The following is a 27,531-nucleotide window of genomic DNA, read 5'->3' as shown; positions in this document are numbered from 1 at the left end:
AAAATTGAAATAAAACAAATTTTGTTTTACAATAAAATTAACTTATAATAGTATTGCTATTGAACTTATTCATATCAATTAAACCCCGCATAGCGGTGCCTGAATCCATATGAACCCGACTTTTTAAAAGCTCCATCTAACTCATCAACCTATAAATCGTATTTATGGTAGGAGTTGGTCATGTTAAATAAAATAAAAAAGCAGGTCAAAATAATGTTTAAAAAGTAGAAACTATTAGGAGTCCAAATGAATTCAAATATGAATACTGCTGTTGTACGAACATTAAAAACGTCCGCATTATGGCAGTGAAATTATAATATACAAAATTTATTTAACATCTATATGTATTAGAAATTTATATATTAAGCAATAACCATTTCTTCTTTTAAAACAGATGCGAGTTCGGATTCTGAGTCAATGCACAGCAAGCTGACAACTTTATCACAATTTGTTACAAAATCATAGGCGCTTGTATATGACAAGACCTCGTTTTTTAATTCTTTCAATTTTATTATACCATTTGTAGGGTTCAAATTTTTGCCAATTATTTCTGAAATAATTTATGCGTAAGTATAGAATACAGTAATGCTTATAAATATTACGAATATATACTCACTTGATCTTATCTCTCATTAAACGATATATTTCAAATTGATATTCTCCCTGAGCCCCAAAAAGACTAGGATCAGATGCAAGATCATTAAATACACTGCATCCTTGATACGTTACTCTTGAAAGTGTGAAATCTATAATAGATACCTATGGCATAAAATTTCATATTTCAATCCGTGTAACAAGAATTCCTGATTTTACTATTAATCGAAAATAGTTCGCGTTATCAACATACCTTTACACCTTTACTAAGTAATTGAATTTGTTTTTGTCCTAGCTTATAATATACATGAGATTCAGTCGTTGGGGATATTAAAATATTACCCCAATGCAAGTCTCTGTGTTCAAATTGAACAGCTTCTTCTGCAATTGCCAATGCTAATGCCGCCTATCAGAAATAATTAAATATAATTGGTAATACCTGCATACTTTAAACTAAATGAAATTAATTTTTAAAAAATGTTCAAAACCTGTATGAACAATACATGTGCTTCTTCTGCTGTAGGAAATACAAATGCTTCCAAATCTTGACCACTATGGCCAAGTTCTAGTATAATATATAATTGATTCTCATTAAACATCGATGGACAATCATTTTCAGAGTGTTTCTCTTCGTCGTAAGTATTCCAAAGATCCACTAATGTTTTGGGATACTTTCCTTTAAGGCATTTAATATTTTTTACTTCTACAAATCCATCAGTATTATATTTTGTATTATATCGTAGATTGTGTAATTCCCTGAAAGTATATCCAGTTAATGCCATAGTTAATATCATCGTGCATTAGAACTGTACTGTATAGTTACTTTGCTATAACGATTTCTGATAATATTTCATGAAACTTCTTTTGTGGTTCCCCGTTTACACATTCGTCCCCTTCTATTGGAATAATTTTTATAACAGACTTTTTATCATCATGTTCATAAAGAAAAACTTCACCATAGACGCCTTCTCCGATTTTTCGACAATGATCTAGATACCTAATTAGATACAATTATATTATCATCTCTCAAAGAAATCCTGTAACGTTTGTGTATACGTCTACTCACGAATCTGAAAAATACGTAGAAAACGGTATGTAATCTTGTTGTAAACATCTTGCAAGAATAACTTCTTTTGCTGTTAAATCTACATGTTCGTTGATAATGTGGCCATCATTGTCATAGTTTGTAATATTGCACACAGAAGATTTTCGTGGATCTGCAAAATATATGTATGTAATAATAGTAAAATTAACATATCCCATGTATAATGGGATGAAATAAAAAGTTAACTCACCACTTATTAATGTGAATCTTTGACTCTTGATAGGAAAGATTCCATAAACTTCCAGAAATTGAGTATCTTCTATTGATTTAACAGTTTTATTAATTGGAACGACACGAACAGATATTCTTCTGGTAAAACGTCCTAAACTGGCAGATTCGCCAGTTCTACCTTTCGTATTAGTAAGCTCATGTTCAGAGTTAATAACTGTTTCACTACTTGCTTGTACATCTGCGTTACTTGCAGTCTTTTTTACACAACTTTGGAAAATACCTTTGCACGTAAAAACTTTCAATCAATTATCCTTTTAAAGATCAATGTTTTTTATTTGTTTACACTTTGATTATGAAACCTACCCATTTACATACACATTTTTCCCATTTTTTTAAATAAAAATATATACTTGTTATAAAATATTTGTTCCAAAACAGTATACATAAGAAATAAAGTATAAGCACATATATGCTTCAATATGAAAAATATTGAAATATTAATGTTTCAGGTTAAAAATTATAAAACAGAATTTTGTTTTGTCAAATATAAAACTAAAAGACATTCAAATGTTTTTATATATGTATTATATTCAAACATTTTTAATATTGTAGGAAATTTAATGTAATAAATTCTTCATGAACATCATACATTGAATCATGATAAAAGAATCTAAGAGATATGTTTTTATTCATTTTATAGTTACCTTGTTTTTGCATATTTAAAATGTCTACAACACTGTGTCTCCACTGTTTGCCTTTGCCAATAGATAATTTATCCAAATTAAATTCATTTTGAATATTGCTCAATATTGATAATGACCTTGCCCAAGATTTACCTGGCTTTAAATATATAGGTTTCTCTATTTTCATTGACACATCACTAATAGGTGTTTTTGGTACATTTTCTAATGCTCGTAATGTTTTCCTAGAGAACCTTTTTCTTTTAGTGTCATTTTCTGTAATTATGCTGATTTCCTTTCTCTTAATACTATTATTACAACTTTCTGAAATATTAGATAAGTCAAATTCCCATTTACAATATTGTTTCCTTTTTCTTGTAATTCTAAAAGGATCTTGTAATTGTGTCAAGACTATGCAAGGTACAATTCCATTGCAACTGTTGTCACTAATTACAATAGTATTATTTCCATTTAATCTGTCATCTTTACTAAGTAGATTTGTAGTGTCTAAAATCACACTTGTGTTATTACTTTTAAAGTCTATAACATTATTTTCATTAGTGTCACCAAATAGGGAGTGTGATCTATCTAAGTCAATAGAAAAGTTTAGGTGTTTTTTTTGTAATATACTTGATGGTGTATGTTCTTTTGTTAATGAAGAAGGTACATCTTCAATGTCTTCCTCTTCTATCTCAATCCCTGAAACATCTTTCACTACCTCAAAATATTCTTTAGATATTTCTTGTGTTATGTGACTTTGATCGCTATTACTAATACAAATAGACGTAATTGACGATTTTCGTTCTCCGTTCGATATATGCTTTTTCAATGCATGAAAGTCTTCGCATGCATCTGCATTTACTTCAATAATTCCTGAAGTAATTAAATTTATATTAGTTGCTCTAATCAGATCATTCTCTTTACACTTTACAGAATCATCCAATTCTTCCAGACATGTAATAGGAATTGGTGACAAAGCAATTATATGAGAAGGTCGTATTCGGCTACCAATAGGAGTACTACTGATTAGATTTCCACATTTGTTACTAGCATGTAATCGCTTCATAAATAATGTTTCTAATTTCTCCAGTCTTACAAAGCAATCTTTTACAATTACGTTATTACATTTAAAATTGTTTATACTCCTCTTAGTAATTTTATTACAATTCAATGAGTTATGTTTTTCTGATATACTTTCTTGTGTTGCTTTTGTCAATTTTTCAATATTATCCAGTTTATTCTTCCACTCCAATACATTGGTTTTATCCAACTCTACAAAACAAGGCTTTATTTTGAAATTGTCAATAGAATTTGTAATTCCCTGTTTTCCATTAGAACCTTCTTTTGATGCTTCTGCATCATCATTGAGATGATTTTCAAACTTGGAATTCAAATGCGATACATTAGTATTTGAATTACTATGTATTGTTTTTTTATTTTTCTTTGCTGTGTATAAGTTCTCTTTATGGACATTATTCTCCTTCACCTAGTCATTAAAACATTAATATTAATCACTTTTTTCACTTAAAAACATGATCTCTACATTCATTGTAGTTCCCATGAAATCAAATGTTTGAAGTTTAAAGCCTTGGTAACACCATTGATTACTTAATTGTAATTTACTCGAATAAAACTTACATTATATTTATCTTTATTCCCAGTTAATACAGTGTTTCTCTGAATTGTTTTCTTTTTAACTTGCATCTTTGTTTTTCTGGCCCTCTTTTTCTTGGAAACAAGTTTTGTACTAGCCTCAGATATCTCAACATGATCATATGATAAATGTTTATTGTCAATTAACTTAGATGCAACTATACTTGAATTGGAATATATTTCTTTACGATTTTGCCATGTATTGATATTATACTTTTCAGATGGTTGTTTTGCACCTCTACAGAAAGAAAAAAGTTAACAATTAAATTGAACAAGAATAAAGTAATAATAAAATATTATATATACATATATACCTTGTATTATTAAGAAGTTTGTCAAATGTAGTTTCAAACGGATCATAAAATATTGAATTGTCACCACCAATCTTCTCATCTATTGAATTTAATTCTCTTAAGGGAGCCGCATTGATAATATTGTTTATAACAGGAAGACGTAATTTGTCTAATGAAATCGTAACGTCTTTATATTTTTTCTTCGTGTAAGTTCGAATCGGCTTTCTAAAATTCATTCTAGATTCTTCTTCACAGTACCTAATAAAACTTGTTTTATTGCTATCTTTTTATGACAAAACAAATTCTATATTTATACATAAAACCAAATATATTAGAAAATGTTTTAAATACAAAACCAGAGAGGAAATTGGATGTAATAAGAATGCATGAGAATGCTCACGCCCGAGAATTCGTTATCCCTGGATACGTGTGCTGCACCAAGCGGCCAATTCTGACAAAATTTGAAAGTTACAGAATAATATCACAGACGAGATAGAGTAAATTAGAGACCCTATAATAAGAAACTGTATACCGGGCCATTAGCCGCCATGAATTTGCTAAATTCTACGAGAGAGAAAGAAATATATATTTTTTCAGTCGTATCCTATAGCACAGATGAGGCCAGACGAGGTATAGAAATAGACATTTCATCCAGTTTATCTTTTCGGCCCACTTTTAGAAGAAAAAAGGGAATAGAAATCGGAATATAACTACAAGACAATTTATTCTAAATGCATCGTTAATGGATATTTTATTAATGTTACTTTTTACATGTTCTTGTTTTATTCGTTTTTATATCTTGCCTTACATTTGTATATTTGTAACAGATAAATTTAGAATAGATGTAGTTTCATAAATAGTTTATCACATCTATTTTTTGGCCGGCGGCTTACAATTTCCCTTGCGGGAATGCCTTACCGTAATGAGCCATCTCGTAGCCGTGGGATTCCGGGAATCGGGTGACGTCACGGAGTGCGAGCGTGAGCGGTAAACAGTCATTTCATGTTTCTCAAATATTATGTAGCATTATATTAAAGGAATAAAAAATGCACCGATTCCTTGTTTGTCCTTTTGCAAGCACTTAGAATGAGTATTATTAAACGAATACAGCGAATGATTATCAGATTTCATGATTATAGTGTTCTGAATACATTGGCAATGTATGCGAACAGATCACGATCATCACGATATCCGCTTCCAGACTGCATTTACTTGTCGCTCACATGTGTCGGTTGTGTGCTGAACATATTTTCATCTATTTATTGTGAATATTTATTAACTTATTAGTGAAAATGAGTATTTCAACGAACGAAGGCAATCCGAATACATTAAAACTGATAGTCGCAGCTAAAATGGCTCAACAATCCGTTACCGTGAAAACGGTACAACCGAATGGTAAGTAATCTAACCTCTTTATTTCAAATCCAATTCTCAGCCATATGATGAAATATCAGGTATTTGTTTCACCTGGTATGATGTGACGCGTGGATATGTAATATTAATTTTTTGAATGAAAGTTTTTGTTATGATTGTGTACATTTCTACTTACGTTTACTATTATTTATTATTCATGTGTCTTGAGTTACATATGTCACATTTCGCTATTATCTTAACATTGGAAATAAATTGATAAAATAATACATTACTGTCTTGAAAATTCATTTAATATTTTAGATAATTTGTTTCAGTTTATTGGATGATTGTTAAGATTCTATTGCTTTCCAGTGGAACTTATTATTAGCTTCGGACATTTCTTCTGTTTATAAAAGTTATTTTCTTGTTTAATATTCTTGACATTATTTCAATATGCAACAGTTATAGCAAATATGAAATGAGTTTTTGCATTCTGTGTTTAGTGAGTCTTTTGGGCCGTTTACCTACTATTGAATTATCTAATGGATCAGTACTATTTAGCACTAGTGCAGCAATGCAGCTCATATTACCTCCATCTGAAGAATTTAAGGATGTAAATAATAAGTGGTTAGAGTGGGATATTTCTCAGTTACAGGTATATCAAAAACTAGTAATATAGATTAAAGTATAATACCAAAATTAATGATAATGTTCGTAGTAAATATATAAATAAATTTAATATTATATCTATTATGTATTTTATAGCCAGCTATAGTTTGCTATGGTAACACAGGAACTACAAATAAATCTTGTTTATGGCCATTGTTAAAAGAATTAAATAGTGCACTAAAAAACAGGAAGTACTTAATCAAGGTATTAAAATTACTTTTATTTTCTTACTATAATGTATTAACATTATTATAGCACTAAAATTTAATTAATGATATTTCAGGATAAGAATGATTTATCCTTGGCAGATGTATGCATTTGGGTAACTATATGGTCTACTGTATTAGTTACAGATGTTGGACAGAAACTATGTAAAGAGTATTCTTCAATTAAAGATTGGTTATTAAATATTGAATTACTTCCAGTTATTCAAGTATGAAATGTTTTTAATTATTACCCAAACATTTTGTGTACATAGTATTATAATTTATGTCAAAATGTATTCGTTTAGGACTCCCTTAAAGAATACAATTTTGAACGAGGTATCAAGGCAATTCTTAATATTCAAGCTGCATCTTGGTTTCCTGTTAATACTGTCATGAATTCACGATCCTCTAAACCAGTTCTAAGTGATGTAAGTTTTTTATGACATATCTATTGATGCAACATTACACATAGGGACTTTATTAAAATTTTAAACTTATTAATTTCAGATTAGTCCAACTAAGGAAAAAGAAAAGGAAGTTGAAGCAGTTAGCCAAGAAGAAATGCAGAATATTGCTAGTAATTGGTCTTCTAAGTCATATCCAGCCGTAAAGAATTTTCCTTATCCCGTGTAAGGTTTGATGTACATAAATATCAATATATTTAAAAGAGAACAATAAGTACAATGTCAATGGAAATATATTGTCTTCAGATTACCAAAGAAGGGTGAGAAAAATATTCTAATAACATCTGCATTGCCCTATGTCAACAATGTTCCTCATTTAGGAAATATTATTGGTTGTGTACTTTCTGCTGATATCTTTGCCAGGTTTGTCATATAACATATGTTTTGACATTACGTTAATACAGAGATATTTTAATTTATTTATTTTGGTTACAGGTATTGTAGGCAAAGGAATTATAATACCCTTTTTATTAGGTATGTACCTTTTCCATAATATCTGTAAAATTGCTATCTTTATACTATATAATTATCGAATATAAAAGAATTGACTGAACATTACAGTGGAACTGATGAATATGGTACTGCTACAGAGGCCAAAGCTATAGAGGAGAAAACAACACCGCAAGCGATATGTGACAAATTTTTCGATATACACAATGACGTATATAGATGGTTTAGCATAGGGTTTGACTATTTCGGTCGTACTACTACTCCTGAGCAAACAGAGTAAGGTGGATCTCGTAATACCTGCATTATAGAATGTAAATCATTGAGGTTTTTGTTTACATTTATAGGTTACAAATTAAATTTCCAATCATTTGTTCATACTTTTGTTATTTTACGAAAGTAAAAAGATCATTAATATTATATAAGTTTCTCTTTTTGCTTTTCAGAATTGTGCAATCATTTTTCTTAAGAATAAAGTCGGAGGGATATGTGTTAAGCGAAACAGTAGATCAGCTCCTGTGTGAATCTTGCGATAGATTTTTGGCAGACAGGTTCGTAGAAGGTACGTGTCCAAGGTGCAAGTATGAAGATGCACGCGGTGATCAATGCGATGGATGCGGTCACTTAGTGAACGCAACGGATTTAATATCTCCGCGTTGCAAAGTTTGTAGTAATAGGCCAGTTGTTAAAAAATCGGTGCAATTTTTCTTAGACTTACCGAAGGCAAGTATTAGAATTGCGGGCAACGTTATTCTGTTCCACAAATATGCTATATTTTCAAGTACCCTTGCTTGCAGTTAGAAAATAAACTGAAACAATGGTCTCAAACCGTAGAAAAAGGATGGTCGAGTGTTGCTAGAGTGGTTGCGAAGCCATGGTTACGCGACGGACTTAAACCACGTTGTATAACAAGGGATTTGAAGTGGGGAATACCTGTACCGGTAAAGGGTTTTGAAAATAAAGTGTTCTACGTTTGGTTCGATGCACCTTTTGGTTATATCAGTATTACAAAGAGATATACCAAGGAGTATGAACAGTGGTGGAAGCCTAAAGATGTAAACGTCGATTTGTATCAGTTTATGGCAAAAGATAATGTTCCGTTCCATGCAATAATGTTCCCTGCTTGTTTGCTAGCGGCTAATAAGGGTCATACTTTAATGAAGCATTTAATGGCAACGGGTAGGTTAAAAAAAAATATATGAAATACATCATAGTTATGAGGTATTTTGATTTCTGTATTAAATTTTTAATGTTCCATTTTTATTTCAGAATATCTAAATTATGAAGACACAAAGTTCTCTAAATCGAGGGGAATTGGTGTATTTGGCACCGATGCTAGAGATACGGGTATTCCGGCTGATGTTTGGCGATTTTATCTTGCATATGTTAGACCGGAAACACAAGATTCCAATTTTAATTGGGTTGATTTAGCAACCAAAAATAATAGTGAATTATTAAATAATTTGGGAAATTTCGTGAATAGGTGTGTGTTAAATTACATTAGTTATTGGAGTTTTTTTATTCAATCACAATACTTGAGAATTATTTTTAATAAATAGAGCTCTAATGTTTGCGGAGAAATATTTTGATTCCAAACTTCCGCAAATGGAACTTTTGGAGGACGACTTGGTGCTATTGGCATTAGCCCAACGCGAGTTATCGTCTTACATTCAAGCTTTGGAGCAAGCTAAACTGCGAGATGGGTTGAAGCATGTTTTAGCAATTTCGAAACATGGAAATCAGTTCATGCAGTTCCAAGAACCATGGGTTAAAATTAAAGGAACTGATGACGACAAGTAAGTGTTTTTTTTTATCAAGAGTGTATGTCATAATATTCGTTATTGATGTTTTTTTCATCTTTATTTTTAGAAGTAATCGTATTGAAATTTTTAATGTAAAATACATAACAAACTTGCAAATAACAGTTTTGTTCATATGATGTTTAGTTACTAGAAAGATTAAAAATGTTCATATATTAAATTATGTTGCGGGTCTAAGTTATCTTTTACTTCTTCAGTAGAATTAAATGAAGCCAGTGCATTCGTTCAAAACATAACTTTTTATGATTTTACTATTCACAGAAAGAGAGCTGGTACAATCATTGGTATATGTTGTAATTTAGCGTGTCTGCTGTCAGCACTTTTGGCTCCATTTATGCCCAACACATCCCGCGAACTGAGATCACAATTAGGATTGAACAGCATTAATCATGGGTATATCCCCGATATTATTACAAACATACTACCAACAGGCCACAAAATCGGCATACCGTCTCCTCTGTTTAAGAAAATCGAAGTTAAAGATGTAGAAACGTTAAGAAGTAAATATGGTGGAAAACAAGACGGTGCAAACAAAATCGAAAAAAAGATTGTTACAAGTAGTGATGTAAAATCTTTGGAAACTGCAATAACAACACAGGTTTATAAATTTTATAATAAGATTAACACATTCGCTGTTGGCGGCTCCAATTGGAATCACTCTATGGCTCCGATCGGAGCCGTCGGTGGCGAACACTTTAATCTATAATGCAAAAGATTCGTACTTTGTTTAGGTATTATATTTGTTTCTTCATACTTTGATACTTCTAGGGCAATAAAGTTAGAGAACTGAAAGCTAAACACGATAAAAGTGTCTGGCAACCTGAGGTTCAGATTCTTGTAGACTTGAAACAGAAGCTTGCTGATCTTATAGGAGGTGGAAATAAGTCTTCAGACTTAGCAAAAAAGAATAAGCCTGAAACAGTTTTTGTACCTGAACAAAATGGAGATGCCTCGATGGATGCGGCGTCGTTAGAAGCGGCTGTAGCTAAACAAGTACGACAAAACAGTTCTTTCTCAGCAGAACCATATATTTAATTTCATTACTTTTACAGATTTATTTTTCTGTTTTAGGGCAATCTGGTACGTGAACTAAAAAGTAAAGCGGAGAAATCTGTATGGCAGCCGGAAGTGGAGAAATTATTGAAACTGAAGAAACAGTTGACAGATCTCACTGGAACATCTCCATCCACGACCAACAAAAAGTCAAAGAAAAAGAAGTAACTTAATTACTAGGCCATGAACATCCATTTCCATATCTGAACTATTTTGTAATAAAATGTCATCGCTCATTTTCTGTTATCAACGCAACTCCTTTGAAGATGCATCCGGTACCATATGGTATTCATTTTTAAATAATGTAATCAACATATGATTTATTTAATAAAATTAATTTATACATTAATGAAGATACTATGCAACTATGATTTATTTTTAAATTTAGTTCGATAACTTGCATTAGAAAGTCACAAAGAAACCAATCGAGCTGCATTTATTTTCTTACAGAAAGTGTTAACAAAGTACTATTTCCTTATTTTGAATGGAAACGTTTTTATTTTTGTTGCACGTTTCGTTTTACCGATGATAGGGATTACTTTATCGGCGTTGTAAATGTTTTTCAAATATTTCGGTATCATATTTATTGGTTTGTCGGTTTTGGATGCACGAAAAACCATGTTTTCTATGAGGCAGATAATAATAGATAATAATATTCCAACGAGTAATAGTAGTATAAACGGTATTGTTTCACGAATTGTAACGCTCGATACATAATGTTTGTCCATGTCGCAGTACGGCTTCCTCGAGTACCAACGCTTTACCTGTCTGTGTCGAATTCCGGAGGTAGTAATTCTAATTAAACTGCAATCGAGCGATGTATTCATAAACATTTTAATATTAAATAAAATGCTAACGATGTCTTTCGCAACATTCTCACCCTATCTTTGTTATTTCATGAAACTGGCCATGCCGCGCTGTCCACATGCCCAATGAGGAAGGTCGAAGCAAGTGAACTTCAGTAAGCTGACAAATCATCTGCTTCGTGAATATACGTTCTATAAGTGGATAAATAACGATGGGATCCGCGAGATAGGCAAATCCAGGCTTCAGGATTCTCCTTACGCCTTCGTCCAAATCCTCAAATCTCTTCTCCTCTGGTATAGCTTCCCAGTGTCTTCGAAAGTATTGTACATCCGGTGCTGGGGACTATGTGTTGGTTAAATTATTATATTTACTCACATTCATGAAATAATATTAATTACAGTGAACTCTAACTATATTGCCACTAAACATATGTATTGCCACGCGAGGGAGTTCCCCTTAAATTATCCCTACTAATTTAAATTGAAATCACAAATTTAAGTAGAAATATTGATTTAGTTAAATTATCCATACTAATTTAACTTGAAATCACAAACATCCCCTTCACACGTACTTTCGAGCACACAAATTTGCTCTCCCACACGTTCCAGCTTATGCGCAGGCGCTGAGGCCAAATCTACTCATCTATCACTCGCCGGGGAACTCATTGCCATTTTACAGACTCCTCTCGATTATTGTTCCAAACTCATATAAGGAGAAATACTTCAGACCCCCGTAAATTCGTTTTCTTCCCGAAGCCTGAGCCTCGGCAACAAAAGCGGAAGGGTAACAAAGTATGCGCTTGACAGGTTTCACGGTCTCCCCCCCCCCCCAGTAGTGGGAATAACGCCTGGACAATAATCGTGTAGAACAAGCCAGACGATAATCGAAAGGAGTCTGTACTCCCCTACAGCCTGCGCTGAATTAAGGGAGGGACTAGGGAGGGCTATAGCACTGGGCCCCACTTTTCAGGGCGGCTACGTTCTAAGCCTTCCCTTTATATCAAAAAGTAAATGAATTAAAGTTTGTAGAAACAAATCAAATGAAAGTTGTTAGAATATAACGAAGCATTCCTAGTTATAATCAATCGTTCGTTACGATTAAATGTTACTTAATTTTATTTAGGATAAATTTCAATTTTTGAAGATTTATGTATTTTACACCCGCCCCCCTCCCCTGCTTCTGAACCAAGGGGGCCCTCGAAGGTTGATAGCCCTGGGCCACAAAAAATCTTAACCCAGACCTGTCTACAGCCCCGACTATAGTAATATAGTTAGAGTCCATTGTAATGTTAATATTGACAACTATCCAGAACAGAATATAATAATCCTTGAAAGACGTTGTATTTATTAATAAATAATAAAATAGATGTTCACGTTTATCAAGACGTTGAAGAAGACCTCTTTATGAGCGACGAGTTTTATCTTGCTTTTCACGAGCGAGTACAGGGAATCGTTCATTTTGTTCAGAGGAACATTCAACCGACTGGACACCATTGCTGCCGAGTAGCAATTATATAGAAGTAGACCGAATATCATGGTGTGAAGGAAGGCAATACGGCCTGCATACTGATTATTCTGAAATGGTAGTCCTGCGAATTAGGAGAATTGTCTCTGTTAAATAAAGTCTGTTGTAACGAAAATATACTTGAAAGTACGAAGTATAATTTGAACTATGTAATTAGAAGTGAAAGTCATAGGTATACACATTGCTTTACTACACCTTGCTGACATAACGCGGCAATAAGGATAAGAGTACTTTCTCCATAATCAGACTGTTTGTGTACTTTCCAGATTAACCATAATGTACTTATTATAACAATCGACAATAAACAAACCATGTACCAAACGGTCGTTTCAAATGGCCGGAAGATAAGGTTCATGTCGGTTATCAGGGAGGGTACAGTACGAAACATAAAGCAGGTTCTACAAAGAAATTCCCAATTAATCCGTCGTTTTGATCGTACATTCCGAATTTCGAATTACCGTGCAGGCCACACTTGCAGCGCGACGTTAGCGTAATTAAGCCTATCGTTTGTTAGAATTGACGGAAAATATCCCACATCGAAATCTCGTTGTTTGAGGCCAGCCATCAATGGGCCGTTTCTATCATCTTTCTCCCAGTGTGTTAATTCTATCATGTCCAGACTGAAAATTAAATACGTCTAATAACGTTTTTTATCGATCACGACGATCATGGAGTTCCGAACTTACGGAACGATGAATAAAATATTACGTTAAATTAAACATCGCGGCAATTTCTATTAACATCGAGTAACCGAATTTCGACCAGTTGTCTACTAGTGCGGTATCCTGCTGTTGGAGATACTCTAGTAGATCTTGATCTTTCGGTCTAGCTGTTACCTACATAAGAATGGTATATTTACAATTTGTTATATTTTTGAAATTATTTCAATTATTATTGAATTTGTTATATTTTTTTAAGCTCGTGTTTCGTGACCAGCGACGAATATTAAGATCGTCTGATACCTAATTCTGTTACTTTATCCACCGATATTAATTTTAGTTAGACCAAGGATATCATTAAACTTTGAACAGGTCTTTATTTTATTTTCTACTTTGATCGTTACTTGTTAAAAGTATCGAAGTGAAAATGTTAGCTTATTTTCAGACAGTTTCACCATCACTTACAATACCAGCAGCCTTTACTTTTAACTTATTATAGTTCCATCTTCTAGTAAACTTATCTTCCAACAAATCAACATTTAATCCATTGATTCTTGTCCATGTGCCCAGTTCCACGACATTGAGTGAACCACCGCAATGCTTACAATGATTATAGACGTCGTATAAAATACACTCATCGTCTTTTGATATAGAAATTACAAAATCAGTGATGATACTGAATGTGCTGTCGTTCAATGATTGCATGGTTTCTGTCACATTCCGCCCATTTTCCTCCAGAATCAACCAATTGTGCAAGTGGTCGAACATATAATGGGCTGAGGCCTGAATTATAATTTTTATGCCATTACTCTTTCAATCCCGAGAACAATATTGCATTAAGTGCATCAATAGTTTACTATTTTTTGTTAAATTCCACGCTTATATAAATTTATATTCACTTGAAAACATTCATCGTTTTTATCAAACATTCGACGTCATATTTATCCAACAAACACTGGATAGATATTTTCGATTAATAATTAAGTAATTACTAATTTGTTACGATGAAAATATATCAATTATTGTTACACTTAATAAAACAAAGGTCTTAAATGTATTTCATATACCTCGTAGAAAATGTTTGCGGCATCACTGTCTGCGAAGGGACATCGTAAATCCATAAAAACACCTAATTTCCAATATGTGGTCTCCAGAAAACGCGACACATCGATGTTTGAATCGAGCCGTTTTATCGAGACCAAAATTCCGGCGTCGTTTAATACCTTAATAATTTCAATATCATCTGGATCGAAAGATTTGTACAATTATAATAATCTAATAAACTTTCGAAATTTAAAACTTCCTTCATAAGTTGGTACACTAGCCGAAATTTCTATATTGTCATTAACGTTTGTGGGGCACGGGAGTACAGCAGTAATAAACACGTTTAATTGACACTCAATTTATTCGTCTATCTACACAAGATCCTTGCGCGCGCGACGAAATTCCGTTCAGTACTTTGATTAACTTTGATACAGCCAAACTGACCTCCCTCCGTCGTTAAATCCTAGCTTAAGAAGGGCGAAAAGAAAAAGGATAGATGGAGTAAAGAGAAAGACAGACGACGTAAGGGAGGAACCCGAAAATGCCGGGAAACTTGGAGAAAGTGCCGAGATGGTAAAAAGGAGAAATCAGCGTAGAGCAAGGACCACACAAGCTGGTCGCCAAATGTGCACGGGCACTCGACCTTCACGACGCCCTAAGCAGGAAGTTAAAGTCGAAACAGAGAGAAAGAATCGTTGTAGAAAAGCTGAACAAAAAAGAACTTTTAGGAAATTCCAAGGACCCTCGATGAAAGTGGATGTAGGAGTAAGAACCCTGGGTCTCGCCCGAACCTGGTTACCAAATGTGCATGACAATAACCAGACTCGGACGAGACCGTGAGAAACGCTAAAAACAAAACGGAAAGAAACAAGGAGGTGGGTGGCAGTCCTAAGACCACCACACGTTTTTTTGTTGCATTCTTATAATTATTCCGTACCAATGAAAAATGTGTGTTTGGTAGCATTTTGGGATTAATTATAGAAAGCGTAGACATCGATTTCAAAAAATAAATATAACATTTATTTAAAAAAAGGAAAAATATAATTCAACAGAAAACGAATTGCGAAATTTCTATAAACTCATTCACTTTTTACATAAGTAAAGTTGAAATTAACAATTTTTTTTGCCATTCCTATATTAATACTTAGTGTAAGTCCATTTTTTAGAATGAAAATATAGAAACAGATATGGAGCAATAAAATTGGTGGTATTTTGAAAATATCTATGAAAATGAAGATGACTAGTATTTTCAAAGTACCACCAATTTTATTGCTCTATATCATATCTGTTTTTGTATTTTCATTCAAAAAGATGGAGATTACAAGTATTAATATAGAAATAGTGAGAAACAATTGTTAATTTCAAATTTACTTACGTAAAAAGCGAATGACTTTATAGAAATTTCGCAGTTCGTTTTCTACTGAATTATATTTTAATTTTTTGAAAATAAATGTTATATTTATTTTTCGAAACTCATCCGCACGCTTCTTCATTGGTATGGAATAAAATTATAAAAACTCGTCAACAAACATGGTGACTATAGAAATTTCGGCCAGTGTACATTTGTTCCATGCTTGTTTTATTTACTAACTAAAATTATAATTACTGAAATATCTTCATCTGTTATATGAACGTATCACAACAATAAACCATAGAACAGTAAATTCGTTGTTTAAATAGATTAGTTTCAAATAGAAAACCTTACACACTTTCGAGTTCTCCGCAAGAAAATCCAGCCACCCTGTTGACTTTCTTAAAAAGGAAGAAATCGCGAATTAAATCAACATTAATCGCGTGAGAAACAACAATCGCCTGTAGATAACAAAAATATCGTAAGTACATCCTACTGATTCTGTACGTTCTTTATTCCAGCTTGCCTATCGGATGACTGCATGCAGACCGTTCCGCGTTGCAGTTTCTTGCACGTCAAGTGACCCACTCTTACATTTTGTATGAGAAAGCACGTCAATTTTGACGTGACGGCTCTTTACGAAGTAGAAACAACTCTTTCGTAATCGTAAAATTCCGACAACGTATATCAGTTATAGGAACGAAACAGTAAAGATGTGTCAATACGTTAACACTAGAACTACCAAATCCGTCAAACTATCGGATTACAGATTTATTATTTTGCCATTACTGGAATTATAATGGTGCTTTTAACGGGATTTATGTTGTGCGACGTACTCGCGATAAGCTCGTGATTAACCACTGCTCTTTGGTAAATTAATACTGCGGAGCTCGATGGAAAGATGGTGTGATAGTGTGTGATAATATGTGTTTTAAATGATTCACACAACTTACAAGGGAACACCGCGAACCCTTACTCACGGATTTCAATGAAACTTTGTGGGTTTATAGAGTGATTCAAGGCAAGAATAACGGTATGCTTCATTCGTGCCCAATCGCCCGTTAAGGGTGTGAAAACTAACCTCAAAGTCAAATAGGCACTCCCACTTTTTTGCGTATAACCCTTAAAGTACAAGATATAGAAGAAAATGTTTCAAAGAAAAGTTTAATGGCACAATAAGCGCTATAAACTTGCGTTAACAGAATTTTGAAAAAAGTGTTTTAAAATTTTCTTGTTAAGAAAAAAACTCTCTTCAAAATTTTGGCAATGCATGTTTATAGCGCTTATTGTACCATTAAACTTTTATTTGAAATATTTTATTCTATCTCTTGTACTTTAAGGGTTATACGTAAAAAAGTGGGAGTGCCTATTTGACTTTGAGGTTAGTTTCCACACCCTTAACGAGCTATTGGGCACGAATGAAGCATACCGTTATTCTTGCCTTGAATCACTCTATAAACCCACAAAGTTGCATTGAAATCCGTGAGTAAGGGTTCGCGGTGTTCCCCTGTTAGTAACACACTTACAAGGGAAGGCACGGAAGTGTCCCCCTCCGATTTTGATAAAACTTCGTATGTCTGTTAAGCAGTCAAAAATAAGGGATACATAATTCTTTTTATCGGCTGAGATGCGACTTTAAGGGGTGAAACCGCCCCTCGAAGTTTCGATCCGAAATTTTTTTGTTATAAATAATTTATATTTTGAACAATTTGTTAGCACCATATTATTCTACATAAAAAACCGTAAACCTCGTCTATTAGAAGTTTTCATGTATCTCCTCTGGTTTTCGAGATAGTACTTTCGGGTCGAAACTGCAGATAAAAAAAAATATGTATCCCTTATTTTTGATTGCTTAACTGTAGAATTACCGACAATAAACGTATATTTGCCTCGATCGGTGGATAAACGGGAAAAACTTTTGAAAATTTAGAAATTGACTAATTTCTTTACTTTCATATCGTAATAAAAGGTACAAAAGATCTGAGAAAATGTATTGTCATAACATTTTAATCGTCGTTGTAAGAGTGTATTGACAAGTCATTTTGACTTGCTTGGTAGTTCTAGTAGACTTACGAAGTTTCATCAAAATCGGAGGGGAACACTTCCGTTTCTTCTCTTGTTAAACTTTAATATAAACTTAACAATGTGTTGTATGTGTATGTGTGTATTGGTTGTGTTCTGACTGATCGATGTGTTCTTGTTGACGGTTCAATGTGTTCTGGCGCATGAGTGAGCGTATAGGTATAGCTGCTTACTGGTACGGATCGACTCGTGATTGGTGGAAAATGCAGAATTTTGGTTGGTGTAGGTGGTTTAAGAGGTGGTAGTATAAGTTGGAAGAAGTGGGGTTCGGTGTATGTATTGTTTCTTGGATTCCTGGTAGTCAACGCCGAAATGTGTATAACGAACGGTCTTAAGGACGACCATCGCCTATCTGCAATGGTTCGTAACATGTTGGCTTTTAATTTACTAGAGATTTCAATTTTATGGTATATTATGCTAGATTGTCCTATATATTGTGTACATTATTGTATTATATATTTTAATTTCGTATACATTCAATGCTGGTAGTTCTATAGTCAAGTCCCTCGAAATTTGAAAAGATATCTAGATATCTGATGGTAATTTAAATATTTTATTTCGAGAACAACACACGCGAGTAATGTTCAATATAATTTCAAGACAGGTAACTAAAATGTTCATCTAGTTAAATTGTTCTTTTGTGGAGATCTCGCGGTGGGACGTGAAGTTTAAAGCTGCAAATCCAGTAAGTTGTCTCTACTGTTCCCACTGGTAATGCTTCCTCTGGCACCGACTATTTTCTTGCGGCTCATTGTCCTCTTTCTATAAAATATACATACACGTATCTCTTAATTAATCTGACTACCGCTTACTATTTCTACTTATTCTAAAGACTAACGATGGTTGAATGCATCGAAACCTTTTTATTTGAAACTAAAACATGTTGATTTAAAATGTTTTCGTATTTAAATACTTTTTATGTGTTCAATTTCTCACTGAGTTCGAATACCTTCATTATTTATCGTGTCTCCGATTGTTCCTTTTTAAATTAGTTCTTTAACAAGCTCTACTCACTTTATCGAGCGTTTATAAATGATATTTTCAGCGATGCATATTATTCCAGCTAGGGGGATGCCGAGCGCCAGCAAAATTAAGGCCGGAGCGGTTTCATAAATCGTGATACTTCTCGTCGACAAAGTGTCCGGTTGGCACTGAGGCTTTCTCGACGACCACTGCTTAATTTGACGATCCCGAAGGCCAGTATTAAACATTTTCGTCAATCTTTAATGAAAAGAGCGGTATGTCTTAAATAAGCTGAAAAGGTGTGATACATGGGCGTAGCTAGGTTATCAGTCAAGGGGGACAAACATATTAACACTTCGACTGCCACAGTCAAAAAGGTTGTACGTAGCCAAACACACTTTATTTTGTTTTTAAAGTCATAAATCGTTGAAAATGTATGCGTTTTGTTAATAGAGGCTGTTGGTTGTATTTCAAATTACAGTAGACTACTAAATTTAATGCCACTTTCGGGGCCGTAGGAGAGTAAAATAGCATTAAATTTCGAGCCCCCTCCATGCTACGTTCTGTCCCATGGCGTTGACCTCGGCGCCTGCGCAAAAGCTGGATCGTGCTGTTGCGCCGGCGTACGCAACATGGTGGGAGAGCGAATGTGTGTGCGCGAAAGTACGTGTGAAGGGGAAGTGACTTCTGTGGCATTATTTTCAGTGGCATTATAGTTAGAGTCTATTGTATATTGTAATATTAAATATTACGCAAAAATTTTGTAACTCTGGTAAGGGGGGGGGGCAAAATTCAATTTTTTCCTTGTAGGGTGGGGCAAAAGTCACTTTGTTCCGTCCGGGGCAGGGAGCAAGATCCCACGCCCGCCCCCCTGGCTACGCCCATGGTGTGATATCGATGTTCATGAGCAATGAAAGAGTCGGACATTATAAGTTAATATACAGGGTATTTCACCTAACTTGACCACCTTAAATATATCGCTTATTCTGTATGATAGAAAAAATATCAGGGGAGAAAAATATTCTGTTCGAAGGCGCCAATACGGTGATGGGCCGAATTTTTTTCTCAAGGTCATTTTTTTCGAGATTTCAAGGTCATAGAATTTTTTTTAAATGGGACTACATATTTTCACTACAACACTCTTATAGCATATAAAAAAACAAATCCAACGAGGGGCAATATGTTGACCTTCACGTGACCTTTAGCGAAAAAATCATGAAATGTTTGTCAGTAAGCTCAGTACGCGTTCGGGGACGGTAAATGAAGGAATTTCAATTTCTGGGGGGTGTAATACAGCACAACAAAATACATAAATCTTAGAAAGTTAAAATTAATTTTAAATAAAATTAAATAACATTTCACCATAACGAAATGGAAGGTTCAGAATGGGGCCCAGGGCTACACCCCCCCCCTAGACCCCCCTTGATCTAGCGCTGCGCACAAGTGCGCGTTTTCAAAATGAAATAAAAAATTAATTAGAAGACATTGTCTCGTACTTTTGACTGGTAAGTCCCGGAAGTCAAAGAAAAAGAAATGAAAACTCCAGGCTCACCTACCCTATTTTCGCGATCTCGATGAACTGCCCATTATGGCTGGCGTACATGCCCATCACGGACTGTTTAAACAAATGGATCTCCGTCAACTCGCAAATTTTATTGGAATCGAACATCCTCTCGACGTATGGATACGCGGTGTTCGGATCCGTGTGGTAAGCTAAGATACCTTGGCTGACTTGTTTGATACCCTCCTCTATCGGCAAGTACCTTTTCGACTCTGGCAATGGATCCCAGCGTTTCTTTCGGAAATAATCCGATTCCCAATTCAGTTTCTAATAATTGGAAAAACATATGAACAATGGTCGTCCAACATCCTTATAATAGATTAAGATAAATATATTATTCTCCTCCAATCGCATTCAGTCGACCTCTTTACAAAGATATCACCATCCCCACAATGTCATGGCGTTAGTTGACAGTAAATGAGTCTTGGAAGCCGACATTGAGTCGTTTTTCAATACATATAGTATACCTTCATAAGATCGCATCAATTGGTCCCAAAATGAAATCTTATAGGACTCAATGACAAGATTTCGCGATCGTTTTCATTGGCTGATAACTCAAAGAAAAGAATTCCGACTGTCTGATTTCGATTTTAACGAGGTTTTGTAAGATGAAAGTATACAGGTTCTTAATGATATACGGGGTGTTCCGCTTAAAACAGGCCACTTAAATATCTTCTCTATCTGTGATCATACGAGAAATACTTTTTACGTAATTTAAATGGTTTCCAGAGACGGATCAGATGGTAGAAAAAATTATATAGGTAAGTGAATTAAAAATTTTTAGAGTAAACTTTTCATAAGTAAATTTAAAATGTTTAGAGTTCAAGGTCATACTATAATACATGGATAAATGCATAATAATGTTGGCTATAACATACAACAGGAAAAATGATGTGTATGTACGTAAAAAAGCATGGGTAACCTTGAAAAAACCATTAAAAAATGACACTTATATATAAAACTTTTACCCCCATCCGATTCGTCTCTTGGAACAATTTAAATTCTGTAAAAAATATTTCTCGTACTATACAGATAGAGAAGATATTTAGGTAGCTTGTTTTAATCAGAACACCCTGTATATGTAAATTATTAGATGTGTACACTCGATAATGTTAAAGGTACAAACAATCAAATTTATGTACATTTAAGATGTACTATACAGACTCCTCTCGATTATCGTCTGGCTTGTTCTACACGATTATTGTCCAGCCATTATTCCCATCATTGGGGGGGGGGGGGAGGCGTAGAACCTATCAAGCGCATACTTTGTTGCCTCTCTGCTTTCGTTGCCGAGGCTCGGGCACTGGGCAAAAAACGAATTTTTGAGGGTCTGAAGCATTTCTCCTTATAAGATTATTGTCCCGGCGCGGGCCCGAGTTCGGGACAATAATCGAAAGGAGTCTGTATAACGATGTTTTGCTGGTAAATCGAAGGTTCTGGGATCGGTTTCCGTTCACGGAAATATTTTTGTTTCACTTTGCCATCGGAACTTCGCGATATCTTTGACTTACAGTACCAGACAAAAGTATTCGTAGACCCTGTAAAACGGATAAGCTTTTTTAAAGTTGAATAACATTAAATTAATAAGGCCGGCGATACTATTTTTGCACCCAGGCAGCCAACGACGCAGGAACGGCCCTGATGGTAACCTTAACGTGTTCAACAATCGTGCATGTTCTATCAACTGAATAATTGTTGTCAATTTTAATGATTAAAAATCGGTACTTACATACAGAAAGTAATTTAGGTAAGGTACGGCCTCCGCAGCGATTTTCAATTTGCTATCGGCAAGAACGGTCACCGAATCCTCCATCATGTCGAGGGGTTCGCTCAATCGAGCCGAGACAATACTAGCAGAATAGTAATTGTACATTATCCAACTGTGTATAGTGATTTGGAACAACGCGATGCGGCTTGCTACACGTCTGGTAGTCAAGTTTGCACCTGTCGAAAAGACGATGTTTAGTTCCTCCGTTCGAAAACTAACGAAATTTCATAATTTCCCATGCTACCTTGCTGCGATATGATTCCTACTGACAGCACCACTGCTCCGGAATACTTTTCTCGTTTTCCAATCCCTTCGCGGTTCATTATCAATTTCATGACGAATATCGAGAAAAATCCAAAACCTGCGAACGTGTACCATGTCTGTCTTGTGAAAGGCTTCAAGAAGATCTCCAGTTTGATCTTGTTGGTGGACGTGGACAGCAACATGAAACAGGGCCTAATTAAAACAATTATATTTGGTTCTGTTGCTGTTTACCTTGACAAAGAGATCTTTTTTTTTTTTAAAAAAAACATGAACATTTAGTTGATGATTCGACCAATTAGTAATCCAATATTTTTTAACGAAATCATTCGTTTCTATAGAAATCAAGGAGTTAAACAGTTTCTACCCAGATAGCACACAGACGGCTTAAGATGACTTAATGACGGCTTAAAGGCGCCTCGGACCTAAAATAGCCGTAAAAATGGGCGTTTTCAAGGCGGCATGTGCTACCTGGGTATTGATACATGTAAATATTTTTCATCATGGTGTGCCATTTTTACTCAGGGCAAGATAGACAGATACTTTGTTAGTATATTGTTGATGTCAATGAAAGTAATGACCAGCATTTTCATTTGTATTCCTCGATTTCTCTTATATTCATTCGAATAAAAATTCATGAGACTTCCGGTCTATCAGTCTTAGGTGGCGCCATCTGGAACGCAATCAGATTGCGTACGAAACGATTCGAAGTTGAAGACGCAGTTCTTATGCTATTGGCTAACAACATCGTATTTTAATTCTAAAATTTTTCACAGATAATTTAAAGAAAAAAATAATTGATTACTGATTGGTACAACTGATATATGATATATTAAGTACGTCCTATATTTTCTTCTTTTTTCTTACCGAATAGGCCATGCTGCGCCAATGAGGGTAGCATAGTCCAACCGCTCAGACACCATGATTCTCGGGTTGCTGGCGAAGTCGATATAATTCGCTTGTAAGAATTCGAAAATCAAACCGTGCACACTGTGTCTGTCCCAGTAGATTATTTCGGAAGCGTGTACACTGAATAGTGAAAGAAAACTGTCAATATATATATATATATTTTCTTCAATTATCATTAAAGTTCGTTTACGCTACCTGAAATTAAAAAGATCTCCAGTGTGCAAGATCATGGCGTGCACAAATTTGTGCATGCTGTCCAGGGACCTCGTATTAATGTCCTGCATGTAGTTCTCGAGACGCATGTCTTTTGGTCTGTATTGTATCTAAGAGAAATAAATTACATATTGTACACGTGTTATGACACATCGGAATCAAATTTGACTTTCACTAAAAAATTCCAAGTACGACTCGAAATCAAGTTTTGTAAAACCTTCCCACAATTTCTGACGAAGCTTATTATCCAACGGACAATTAAAAATATCTTCGAAATATCGCGTTAAATTGAAAAAATAAATACTTTTAATTTTATACATACAAGTGGCTGTAGGTATAATTACACAAAAATAGAGTGTAAACGCAAATGTTTGGAAACATGTAAGTATACAGGGTGTGACAAAAGTGTTGTAGCTCCCTGCAATGAGTCACTCGTGAGTTGATTTGGAACAAATTTTTCCTTAACAATGTTATCCGAGGCTTTGTTAACGAGATATTAACGAAAAACCTCAATCAGAATTCGACCGGCAGACTCGCGCTCTGATTGGTCGGAGTTTTTTATTAATATCTCGTTAACAAAGCCTCGTATAATATTTTTGCTAAGGAAAAACTTGTTTTAAATCACCTCACGAATAATCCATTTCGAAGATCTGCAACACTTTTGTTACACACTGTATATGTACGTGGTACAGACTCCTCTCGATTATCGTCCCGAACTCGGGTCCTCGTCGGGACAATAATCATATAGGGCGAAATGCTTCAGACCCTGGTAAATTCGTATTTTGCCCGAAACCAGAGCCACGGCAACAAAAGCGGAAGGGCAACAAAGTATGCGTTTGACAGGTCCCATGCCCCCTTCCCCTCCGTGGTGGGGATAACGCCTGGACAATAATCGTGTAGAACAAGCCAGACGATAATCGAGAGAAGTCTGTATAATTAAGAAAATTAAGATGGCTGCCGTACCACTTTGATTTGAAGAAAAATCATTTAAAAGAAACATTGATATATTCAACTGATAAGTACGTTCTGTGATATAAAAAATAATAGAATTTTATAGTCTTTTTTAGTTGTAGGAGTATATAAAAGAATTAATTCAGCAAACGTTACTGCGCAACGACACGTTTTAAATTATAACAATTACTGTTATGAAATATTAAATTGTACCCACTGTTACTTTTCAAAGATATCAAAGGCAATAGCTGTGCCGCAATAATAATAATTTCGTGTATTTTCCAGCGAAATTAAACTTTAATTATCCGGTTACAAATGCAAATCCAGCGAGACTCACCACACCAGATATTTTCAATCTCATTCCATGCATGTTCGCTCGTCTCCTAATTAAAGGTTGCGTTAAAGTGATGTTCAGCCCGACATCACGCCGCCAAGTACCAAGTTCAGTGACGTTTAACGAACCACCGCGATATTTGCAATGATTGAAAACGTCGTACAGATCGTAGCCATTTTTGTTCGATATCGCGAGGACCAGGTCGGTCACAATATTGTATGCAGTGTCGTTCAACAGAGGAACACTCTGATTGTAATTCGATCCCAGCACCAACCAATTGTACGAATAATCGTACATCCGGTACTTCGAGCTCTGGATTCGTTAAAATTCAATAGAATTCGAATTTCTTGGTTTATATTAAAAAATTACCGTCTATTAGTTATCGACATACTTCGGCAAAAATACGGGCGGCAGTTTCGTTCTGGCAACGCAGATCGACGATTACACCAATCGTCCACGTTTCGCTTTTCAAGAACCTGCGGATGTCGATTTTTATGGTGGGCTCTCTTATTATCGTGAATATGCCCGTGGTGCTCAGCGTTCTCAAAAGATTGAAGTCACCTAATTCGAGTAATACAGAATGAAAGAAAAACTGGAGTTCTTTACTAATTGCGAATTTTGTATTATTCCAACAAAATTATATGGTGTACACTCTATATTTATAGAGACACGTATTCTTAGCATTTTGCAATAGATGCTAAATAAATTTGAAATTTATGTTTAATAAAAATAAACGCTAAAGAGATGCTAATTTAAATATTTTTACCGCTACATAACGTTAAAATGAAAAATCAAAATGCTGAAATTGGTAAAAATAGATGCTAAAAATATGTGTCTCTAGCGATGACCCTTCGTTTTGCATATAAACTCTCGTGCACTATGCAATACGCTATTGCATTACTATTCCTTGAATTAAATGGGGCTTAAATTAAACTGGAAGTAAGGAAACATGTTTGCCTATCGCCGGATTATAATGTATCTAAGCTATTGTTGTCAAATTAATGTACAAATTTCTATAATAAAAAAATACAAGTTAACAATCAAGCATTCGCTTCGGATTAAATTGATACGAACAGTGCACGAGGGTTAAACAATTGTTTCGTGATTACCATGACAATTTAGTCTAATGTTTTCTAATGTTTGCAATATAATGTAGCATTCGTTAAACAATTTTTGAAGACACTCAATCGACTCATAATAAGTGTGTAACAATAAGATAAATTATAAGCAGACCTGGTCATTTTTCAAATGATATTATGTATTTGAAATATTATTTCACATGTTCTTTCATTTCATAATCATTTCTATACCTATGATTACGTTTGAAATAACATTATTTGAAATTGTATTTCAAATAACATATTATTTTATTTTATAATCTTTTATGAAATAATTCTTAAAAATAACTGAGAAATCGTTCTTCGAAATTGTATCAGGTGCCTAAGTCTAAGCTTGAATTATTGACATTTTTCTGAAGAGTAGCACCCCTCTGTCATCTTCCACACCAGTTGAACGATTATTTTCTTTCGCGACAATATTAGATGGACCCAAGCAAAAATCTCTCCCGAATGAGCTTTTTGAAGAGCAGGTTCTGCTTAAAGCAAATGGGTCTAAAGATTTCTTAAAATAAAATCTTTTTGTTGCATATTATTTTGAGTATTATTTCTTTTGCCAAATTTGAAATACAAAAATAAGAAAATAATTCATTATTTCAAATTGCTATTATTTCAAATGACTCGGTAATATTTTTATTGTGAAAATAAAGTACCGAAATAAAGTATTTAAAATAATTATTACTTATTTTCATTTCAAATAAAATTTGCCCAGGTCTGATTACAAGCTGTTTTTTTAATAATTTTTCAAATATCTTCGTACCTGCAATATCACCGCAAGAGAATCCTATAACATTCCGTACCTTCTTGTGCACGAAATAGTCGCGGATAAAGATGTGATCTTGCGCCGTGGAGAGCAAGGTAAATTGTAAGAGGGAGAACAACACAGCGTACATTTCCAAAAGGGTCTAATTTCTCACGATCAAAGAGTGCGTTACAAATTTTTCACACTATTATACTGTTATTCTAACGGTTTCGTGGACACCCGCCATAAGTTTTACGAGACTACCGTAGGCATTAGTTACATTATTTTAATCCGGCTTATTCGATTCATGCATCGAATTCACGGGGACACGATTTCATATTCTAATAGACGAGACAGCTTGTCGATCTCGAGTAATTTGACAAATTGCCTGTGTCACGGAATGGACGGGGAGCCGAATGAATTTTTCATCGGACGTTTCGAACGACACAACACACGAGTTTCAATGGAAACGGGATAAAAGCCGCTTATTGACGGAATTTTTCGATATCGATTTCATTATTATTTATTGACGATTGAATGATACTTGTGCATTTATAGCATACAGAGGTGTTCAAACCATACAAGTACAACGAAAATACATATTTTAATAGAATCTCGTACACTTTTACTTTATTTCTAATCTACCGCCACCCATTATGATAATTGATAAACACATTACTACTAGTTTCAAATTGACCCTTGTAATCTAGATTCTTCGATATATTTACTTTTACTAATG

The 27,531-nt window shown here is 34.3% G+C and overlaps 4 protein-coding genes across 4 annotated transcripts; 1 reads left to right on the top strand and 3 right to left on the bottom strand.

Moving 5' to 3' along the window:
• Positions 1–459: 459 nt before the first annotated feature.
• On the bottom strand, positions 460–4,732 carry LOC107193069. Its single transcript, XM_015582489.1, has 11 exons — positions 4,518–4,732; positions 4,189–4,441; positions 3,745–4,036; positions 2,575–3,654; positions 1,890–2,150; positions 1,661–1,811; positions 1,418–1,591; positions 1,083–1,350; positions 848–1,000; positions 617–759; positions 460–550 (listed from the first exon to the last, which is right to left on the bottom strand). Exons 1-11 carry the CDS (start codon positions 4,730–4,732, stop codon positions 460–462), a joined length of 3,081 nt encoding a protein of 1,026 aa, XP_015437975.1.
• Positions 4,733–5,642: 910 nt separating this feature from the next.
• Positions 5,643–10,844, top strand: LOC107193496 (methionine--tRNA ligase, cytoplasmic). Its single transcript, XM_015582954.1, has 16 exons — positions 5,643–5,891; positions 6,353–6,504; positions 6,615–6,722; positions 6,802–6,951; positions 7,030–7,152; positions 7,232–7,353; positions 7,435–7,551; positions 7,624–7,662; positions 7,750–7,914; positions 8,082–8,362; positions 8,437–8,814; positions 8,905–9,118; positions 9,195–9,431; positions 9,717–10,053; positions 10,224–10,448; positions 10,527–10,844. Exons 1-16 carry the CDS (start codon positions 5,789–5,791, stop codon positions 10,674–10,676), a joined length of 2,901 nt encoding a protein of 966 aa, XP_015438440.1. The 5' UTR covers positions 5,643–5,788; the 3' UTR covers positions 10,677–10,844.
• A 21-nt stretch (positions 10,845–10,865) lies between these two features.
• On the bottom strand, positions 10,866–16,937 carry LOC107192984. The gene is made up of 10 exons (XM_015582379.1): positions 16,874–16,937; positions 14,566–14,741; positions 13,964–14,281; positions 13,548–13,675; positions 13,298–13,459; positions 13,035–13,237; positions 12,689–12,903; positions 11,389–11,657; positions 11,032–11,312; positions 10,866–10,873 (listed from the first exon to the last, which is right to left on the bottom strand). Exons 1-10 carry the CDS (start codon positions 16,935–16,937, stop codon positions 10,866–10,868), a joined length of 1,824 nt encoding a protein of 607 aa, XP_015437865.1.
• Positions 16,938–18,643: 1,706 nt separating this feature from the next.
• Positions 18,644–26,943, bottom strand: LOC107192900. The gene is made up of 10 exons (XM_015582288.1): positions 26,811–26,943; positions 25,327–25,496; positions 24,939–25,247; positions 23,633–23,760; positions 23,396–23,557; positions 22,512–22,723; positions 22,229–22,443; positions 20,495–20,766; positions 18,990–19,196; positions 18,644–18,731 (listed from the first exon to the last, which is right to left on the bottom strand). The coding sequence occupies exons 1-10, from the start codon at positions 26,941–26,943 to the stop codon at positions 18,644–18,646; spliced, it is 1,896 nt and encodes a 631-aa protein (XP_015437774.1).
• Positions 26,944–27,531: the final 588 nt, after the last annotated feature.

Source organism: Dufourea novaeangliae, unplaced genomic scaffold (assembly GCF_001272555.1).
Source record: "Dufourea novaeangliae isolate 0120121106 unplaced genomic scaffold, ASM127255v1 scaffold1, whole genome shotgun sequence".
In the NCBI taxonomy this organism is placed as follows: Eukaryota; Metazoa; Arthropoda; class Insecta; order Hymenoptera; family Halictidae; genus Dufourea; species Dufourea novaeangliae.
Note: the sequence above shows the minus strand (reverse complement) of the source record. Positions and strands in the feature narration are given on the sequence as shown.

What these genes read in the sequence shown, in the direction of transcription:
- LOC107193069 (XM_015582489.1), bottom strand. Translation starts at nt 4,732, where the DNA reads ATGAATTTTAGAAAGCCGATTCGAACTTACACGAAGAAAAAATATAAA. An exon ending in GACAAAAGCAACACAAGAAA is followed by an intron (nt 3,655 to 3,744) that starts GTATATCAGAAA and finishes TAATTGTAAAAG; the next exon opens with ATTGCTTTGTAAGACTGGAG. An exon ending in TACTTAGTAAAGGTGTAAAG is followed by an intron (nt 760 to 847) that starts GTATGTTGATAA and finishes TTTATGCCATAG; the next exon opens with GTATCTATTATAGATTTCAC.
- LOC107193496 (XM_015582954.1), top strand. Translation starts at nt 5,789, where the DNA reads ATGAGTATTTCAACGAACGAAGGCAATCCGAATACATTAAAACTGATA. An exon ending in ACAGGAAGTACTTAATCAAG is followed by an intron (nt 6,723 to 6,801) that starts GTATTAAAATTA and finishes ATGATATTTCAG; the next exon opens with GATAAGAATGATTTATCCTT. An exon ending in CTTAGACTTACCGAAGGCAA is followed by an intron (nt 8,363 to 8,436) that starts GTATTAGAATTG and finishes GCTTGCAGTTAG; the next exon opens with AAAATAAACTGAAACAATGG.
- LOC107192984 (XM_015582379.1), bottom strand. Translation starts at nt 16,937, where the DNA reads ATGAAGCATACCGTTATTCTTGCCTTGAATCACTCTATAAACCCACAA. An exon ending in ACAAAGTTTCATTGAAATCC is followed by an intron (nt 14,742 to 16,873) that starts GTGAGTAAGGGT and finishes CTTTCGATCCAG; the next exon opens with ATGATATTGAAATTATTAAG. An exon ending in TGCCGCGTTATGTCAGCAAG is followed by an intron (nt 12,904 to 13,034) that starts GTGTAGTAAAGC and finishes CCTAATTCGCAG; the next exon opens with GACTACCATTTCAGAATAAT.
- LOC107192900 (XM_015582288.1), bottom strand. Translation starts at nt 26,943, where the DNA reads ATGTACGCTGTGTTGTTCTCCCTCTTACAATTTACCTTGCTCTCCACG. An exon ending in CTCTTGCGGTGATATTGCAG is followed by an intron (nt 25,497 to 26,810) that starts GTACGAAGATAT and finishes TACTCGAATTAG; the next exon opens with GTGACTTCAATCTTTTGAGA. An exon ending in AGGAATCATATCGCAGCAAG is followed by an intron (nt 22,444 to 22,511) that starts GTAGCATGGGAA and finishes TCTTTTCGACAG; the next exon opens with GTGCAAACTTGACTACCAGA.